General features: G+C 41.2%; 1 protein-coding gene across 1 annotated transcript; it reads right to left on the reverse strand.

Annotated features, from left to right (window-relative positions):
• Nucleotides 1–1,584: 1,584 nt before the first annotated feature.
• On the reverse strand, nt 1,585–2,520 carry LOC116629576 (olfactory receptor-like protein OLF4). Its single transcript, XM_032399828.1, has one exon. It carries the CDS (start codon nt 2,515–2,517, stop codon nt 1,585–1,587), a length of 933 nt encoding a protein of 310 aa, XP_032255719.1. The 5' UTR covers nt 2,518–2,520.
• Between the last annotated feature and the right edge of the window lie 5,049 nt (nt 2,521–7,569).

Below are 7,569 nucleotides of genomic sequence, written 5' to 3' on the forward strand. Positions count from 1 at the left end.
TGTTGGTGGGAATGCAAGTTGGTACAGCCACTTTGGAAAACAGTGTGAGGGTTCCTCAAAAATTTAAAAATAGAGCTACCCTATGACCCCGCAATTGTACCTCTGGGTATTTACCCCAAATACACAGATGTAGTGAAAAGAAGGGCCATATGCACCCCAATGTTCATAGCAGTGATGTCCGCAGTGGCCAAACTGTGGAAAGAGCTGAGATGCCCTTGACAGATGAATGGATAAAGAAGATTGGTCCATATATACAATGGAATATTACTCAGCCATCAGAAAGGATGAATACCCAACTTTTACATCAACATGGATGGGACTGGAGGAGATTATGCTAAGTGAAATAAGTGAAGCAGAGAAAGTCAATTATCATATGGTTTCACTTATTTGTGGAACATAAGGAAGAGCATGGAGGACATTAGGGGAAGGAAGGGAAAAATGAAGGGGGGTGGAAATCGGAGGGAGAGATGAACCATGAGAGACTATGGACTCTGAGAAACAAACAGGGTTTTAGAGGGGAGGTGGGTGGGGGGATGGATTAGCCCGGTGATGGGTATTAAGGAGGGCACGTACTGCATGGAGCACTGGGTGTTATACGAAAACAATGGATCGTGGATCACCACATAAAAAACTAATGATGTATTGTATGATGGGCACCTGGGTGGCTCAGTTGTTTAAGCGACTGCCTTCGGCTCAGGTCATGATCCTGGAGTCACTGGATCGAGTCCCGCATTGGGCTCCCTGCTTGGCAGGGAGTCTGCTTCTCCCTCTGACCCTCCCCCCTCTCATGTGCTCTCTCTCATTCTCTCTCTTTCAAATAAATAAATAAAATCTTAAAAAACAACAACAACAACAACAACAAACCCCCACAACATAATAAAATTAAAAAAAAAGATAAAAGCTGGGATCTCATACTTTCCTTTATTGTAAAATTATATAAATGACCATAGTTATCAAACTAGTTTTTTTCTATATGAATAATATGACTCATGACTATTCTTTTTAACGTAAGAGAAAATTACTTGGGATGATATATGTTTTTTGTGTAGAAAGTATTCTTTTTTTAAAGATTTTTTATTCATTTATTTGACAGAGGGAGAGAGAGAGAGAGAGAGGGAGAGCATAAGCAGGGAGTGCAGCACACAGAGGGAGAGAGAGAAGCAGACTCCCCACTGAGCAGGGAGCCCAATGTAGGGCTCAATCCCCAGACCCTGGGGTCATGATCTGAGCCAAACGCAGATACTTAACTGACTGAGGCACCCAGGTGCCCCAAGTAGAAATCCATGGTACCCTGTGAAATAAATGAGAATTTCCAAATATTTTTGATCAAGGTTGGAAAAAACTTTGAAAAGTATATTATGGACAAAGGTGAAAACTATCTGTGTATCAGATAGAGTAGAAGGTTAATAAAATGAGTTATTTAAATGTATGGAGAAGTTGAATTCAAACAAATGGAAATTCCAGGAAATAAATACAAGGAGCCGATTCTACCTCCACAGTCTGATCAAAGAATGGCAGTTCCTGGCTCTGAGGCTGTGAGCCCTGCAATCATGGGCACTTCTTCAGCCCCAGGACGATTGGCCCTCACATCACTGGAACCCCGATGATTCCTTTCAGAGCCCTCTTTATATCTTTGTTCCTCAGGGTATAGATGAAGGGGTTCAGCATAGGTGTGACCACGGTGTACATCACTGAGACCACTGCACTTGAGTGGGAGATCTGGGGAGCAGCAGAGCTAAGGTACACACCGAGCAATGTACAATAAAACAAGGAGACAACAGAGAGGTGAGATGCACAGGTGGAAAATGCTTTATACTTGCCCTGAGCTGATGATATTCTACATACGGCAGAAACAATCTTAGAATAAGAATAAAGGATCCCAGCAAAAGGACCACCACACAACAGGACAGCTGCAAAATACATCACTAAGTTATTAAGAAAGGTGTCAGAACAAGCAAGTTGGATCATCTGATTGAGTTCACAAAAAAAGTGGGAGATTTGGAAGTGTGTACAGAAGGAAAGCCGCAACATCATTAAACTATGTAACAAGGAATTCAGGATAGACATGATCCAGGACACCAGAACCAGCAGTCCACAGAGCTGGGGGTTCATGATGACCATGTAGTGCAGGGGGTGACAGATGGCCACAAACCGGTCATAGGCCATCACACTCAGGAGGAAGATTTCTGACACAGCAAAGAGTATGAGAAAATAAATCTGTGTGATGCAGTCTGCATAGGTTATGACTTTGCTCTGAGTCTGGATGTTCCATAGCATCTTGGGGATGATGGTGGAGGTGAAACAGATGTCTACAAAGGACAGGTTGTCGAGAAAGAAGTACATGGGCGTGTGGAGGTGGGAGTCTGAACTGATGGCCAGGATGATGAGCAGGTTTCCAAACACAGTGATCAGGTACATTGAGAGGAAAAGCCCAAATATGAAGGGCTGCTGTTGTGGGTCCTCTGATAGTCCTAGAAGGTGAAACTTTGAAATTTGTGTTTCATTTCCTGGTTCCATGTGGTGGAGGTGACTTCAAGGACAGAAGCAAATAGCATGACTAATTTTCACACGATCTTATATTACTCTCAGTTTTTAAATGCTACTTTTTAAATTTTATATTCTAGAAATTCACTTTAATATGTTGTGCTTACATATGGTGCACTTTAGGGGAACTTCTATACCCCCATAGTTTTGGAATTTTTGTTCCAATCACTTTTTTACCAAAGGCCATGTATTCTATAATTTTAATTTAAAAATTATTCTAAGTTTCTGAAAAATAAATTGAATGCTATCTACATTTTAGGCATTGTGTAGGCAAGGAGTATGGGGTGGTAAAGAACAAAAGTCCCTATCATTCAATGATGGAGAAAGAATACATTAACAAATAAGAAATTTAAATAGTATTTCAGGTGGTGGCAGGTGGTATGAAGAAAAGGAAAGCAGGGATAAAGCAGAGAGTGAATAGGGCATGCTATTTTCATGGGTATGTAGGCCATTCTGCAAACAAGGTGACACTGGAACACAGACCTCGAGTAAGACAGAGGGGTAGATGAAGGAATATGGGCAAAGTGTGTGCCCAGCAGAGGGAATGGCCAGTGCAAAGGCCCTGAGGAAGGTACTTGTTTCCAAGGTTCAAGTCAAAGAAGCAAAGCCAGTGCTGCAAGGGGAATGAACAGGAGGGAGACTGAGGAGAGACACTGTCAGACATGCTGAGGAGGGAAGTAGCCTCTCTGTTACCTCTGAACCCTCAAGGCACAGGGACTTCCTTGTCCACACTGCCTCTCTCACTGTATTCATCATAATGCAGAGGCATCCCATGAATTGAACAAGATCCCCTTCTTAGTGGCCTCTCTTGATCGAGTTCTGGCCCCTGTGTTGTGTCATGTTGGGAGTTATGAGTCCTGGCACCCTGTTGTGGGGGCTGCTCACACTCTATTAGTCACACACACACAGGACACCGTGGCCTCCTGGGTTGTGTTATTCCCCTGTCTTTCTCAGCCCCACCATCCTGGTTATGTTAGGAATGGATCCAACCCAAGTATGCCAGGTAAGTGATCTTTCTCCTGTAAAGTGCAGAAATGCCAATTCTTAAGCCTCCCATGGACAAATAATATATATAAATATATATATATTTATGTATATATGTATATATATATGCATATATATAATTGATTAATTTATTCAGTGCTAATGTCAATTTCACAGAGAGTCTGCTACTCACACTTTTGAGGGTCTTTCATATTCTTTACCATTAAATTGCCATTACTGCAATGCTAGAAAAATTATGTTGAGATTGTTAAACTCGCTGTGTGGTTCTAATTAGGTGTAATATATATATTTATATTGTACACCCCCCCCAAATTAGCAAAGGGTTAAACCAACACCTCACAAAAGGAAGTGTATACAAAACAACAAAAGTTGGGCATTTTTTATATCAGCATAGAAGACTTATTTTTCCTGTACCTCCTGCATTATTATTTGGCCGATTCTTTATATGTGGTCTGATAGGAAATGAGGTTAGCCCCTTTCTCCCTTCTGTAATGTGGCATCTTTTTATTGATATTCTTGAGCTTTGGGTATTGTTCTCTCCTTTGACAAACCCAAGGGGAACACTCTAATCCTCAAACTGGATTTCATCCAATGTGCAAAGGGGTCCACAGACCATGCTCTGTAATCCTGTCCACACCATGACAATTCAATCATTTTGTACTCAATAATTTGCTTCAGATAATTCTGTCTGCAGACTTCATATCATACACACATTTATTTCATTGTGCTCTGTCCTCTGTTATGATATATGATTCAAAAGTCCACGGACTTCACCTTCCTGGTTTACTTTTGTTTTTTTCACCAAGTTATGTGAATATAAGTGCTTAATATAAAAAGACCTAAGAATATGAAAAATTAGAGAATGAAAAATATGAAGGGATCACAAAACCAGGTTAAAATGTAAAATGAGTAGTTTCAAAACAACTGTCCTAGGTGAATTTGTATGAAAAACCAAAGCAAATTGAAATGGGATATAAAATAGCAATCATCAATGATATCAACATGGATTAATAACTAAATTGGAAAAAGCCTAGATATGAAAGGATATAACATGTAATGTTATATTACATGTAATAACATGTGATGTTCCTAGAATGTTCTGGCCACGACAGATCCTCAGTTTTTATTTGTTATATGTGTCAGAAATTAGGTCTCAGTGTCTAAGGACATTTACTACATGGCAAGATTGCATTTCAGTTTCATTGGAAAAGGTTGAATTGCTAAATAAATGGTGACATAAAGGGAAATCTATTTGGAAGAATATGAAATTGGTCCCCTCTCTCAGATCTTACTAAAACTCAGAGGATTATGACCTTGATATTGGTGTAACCATAGCATATATTAGAACATCAAGAAAACTACACACAAAAATTTCAGTTGGACACCACCACTTAAATATAACAAGAAACTCAGAAGTAAGCAGGTAGATGTATTTAAATAAAATGTCAAATTTTTATGGTAAAAATATGTTCTAAAAGTCAATTGAGAAATAAGGATCTGAAGAAATCATTTGAAATGCTGATAGTGTTTTAAAAATAAAAGAGAGCTCGAGAAAGAGAATAACATATGAGTACATAATAATAAAACCAAGTAAGAATGATCATCAAATATATGAAGTTCACTGAAACTGAGGGATAGTTTAACAACAGTAAGAAACATCTCTCACCAGCAGCCTGGGGAACAAAAACTTATAGAGTTGTTACATTCTTTGTGGTTGGAACTTTTAAACTGGTGTCCAAGGGGTTACTGTGAATTTGCTGGCAGAAATGTAAGTTGTTACAAGATTGAAGGCAGAACCTGAATGCAGCTATGATTCAAATACTGATATTCTTTACCTCATGGTTTCTCTATCTTTGCACCATGGACATTCTGGCCAGAGCCTGCCCTGGGGTGTCCTGTGTATTGTAGGGTGTTTAGACATTACCTCCATGCACCCCTCTCCACTGTGACAGGCAAAGCTGGCTCCAGACAGTGATCAATGACCCTCAGGAGACAAAATCATACCGGATTAGAACCACACTTTGAGTTTAACAATCTCAACATACTTTTTCTAGCATTGCAATAATAGCAATTTAATGATAAAGAATATGAAAGACCTTCAAAAATGTGAGTAGCAGTCACTCTGTGAAATGGACATTAGCTCTGAATAAATTAATCAATTATATATATGCATATATATATACATATATACATAAATATATATATATATTTATATATATTATTTGTCCATGGGAGGCTTAAGAATTGGCATTTCTGCACTTTACAGGAGAAAGATCACTTACCTGGCATACTTGGGTTGGATCCATTCCTAACATAACCAGGATGGTGGGGCTGAGAAAGACAGGGGAATAACACAACCCAGGAGGCTCTGAATCAACCAATCAATCAATCAATCAACCAATCAATCAAACAAACACAGGGATCTTTTGCTCTGGGCTAAGTTGGATTGGCTCTCAGGTGATGATTGGTCAATGTTCTTGGCTTCCATTCTGACCCTGTCATCCACAGTCCACTGGGGTGTTGGACTCACCTGGCTGGGGTGTCTGGCAGGAAGGTGTCCTGAGGAAGTCTGAATTCCTCCCTGGACAGCAGATGATAGGTCCTAAAGCTCTGTCCTCATCCGAGGCAGGAGGGAGTGAAGCATCAGACTCCAGCCAGAATAAGGACTTGGAACAAACAGACAAGAAGCATGGTCCTTCCCATCCAAGGTTGCAGAGGCTGAAAGACTGGAGATGAAGAGGTATTTACAGCTCCCTGTATCTGCTCATTAGGCTCATTTCCCTTTTGTGAGTCCAGTCTCTATGCACATGATTCCCAAGTGGAAAAGTCCTCTGGATAGAAAGGATGTTTTCTTAATGAATCTCAGTTCCCAAAAGACAGGGTTAGAGGTCAAGTGAATCCAGTTTTTGGTAATTTTTAAAATTCCTTTTACTCCCTTTCCCTGAACTTGCCCCCTTCCTGATGTGTGAATCTCCTAGCATCTTATCTCAGCTCCAAGTTACAGTTTTCTCCAAGTCTAAGACCTAGTAACCTGCCTGGATTAGGTCTCTTTATCTTCAAAGAATTTACACGTGGTGGGGACCCAGTCCTGTTGTCTCAAGACAGGGTCTATTCTTCTTTTCAAAAAGGCAGAGAAGAGGCTTCATCTTATAATAAACCTTGTCCTTCACACACACTGGCTTCAAGACATGTTTGCTGTTACAATTAGGAATTTCTTTATATAAGTTAAGAGCTATCACGTAGCCCTTTGTCATAAAATGGTTGATAATTATAACAGATGTGTTTAGGTATTTTTGTGTACTATAACATGAGCTTGCATCTCATAGGGATTGTTTGATTTAATTTTATAAACATCTTATCCCTGAGGAAGTACATTTATGAACTCCAATCTGCATTGTAGACATGGTGCTTGGTGCTGTCTAGTGATCTGTCCACATTGACTATCCAAGTATGTGGTGGGCCTTGAGTGCCATACGAAAGCAATGAATCATGGAACACTACATCAAAAAATAATGATGTAAGGAGAAGGAAAGATGGCAGAGGAGTAGGGGACCCTATTTCAACTGGTCCCCGGAATTGAGCTGGATATCTACCAGACCACTCTGAGCACCCATGAAACCAACCTGAGATGTAAGAAGATCTGGATCCCTACAAGCAGAATATTGCAGGCGGTTGGTTTGAGGTACAAAGCGGGGAGTGGTGATTCCGCAGGCAGATATCGGAGGATAAACGGCAGCAGGAGGGAGCCTGGCCGTGGGGATCCTATACTGCCGGTGAGGGACAGCCTCTCGCGCTGGGGACAGGCACAGACTCACAGACTGGTAGCGGCGGGGAAAGGACTTTAGGGCAGCCCCCAGAATGGAAACCCGGAGCGGCGGGGTCGCGGGCGCGCGAACTGGGGGCGGCTGGTGGTTTTAGAAGCACAAAGGGCAGAGACATGCCCCGACCTGGAGGCAGGACTGGGGGCACTGCAGAGGGGCGCACAACCCAGGCCACTGCAGTTTATAGCAGCACGGACAG

The sequence above is a fragment of the Phoca vitulina genome, unplaced genomic scaffold, assembly GCF_004348235.1.
Source record: "Phoca vitulina isolate PV1807 unplaced genomic scaffold, GSC_HSeal_1.0 scaffold1528, whole genome shotgun sequence".
Taxonomy (NCBI): Eukaryota; Metazoa; Chordata; class Mammalia; order Carnivora; family Phocidae; genus Phoca; species Phoca vitulina.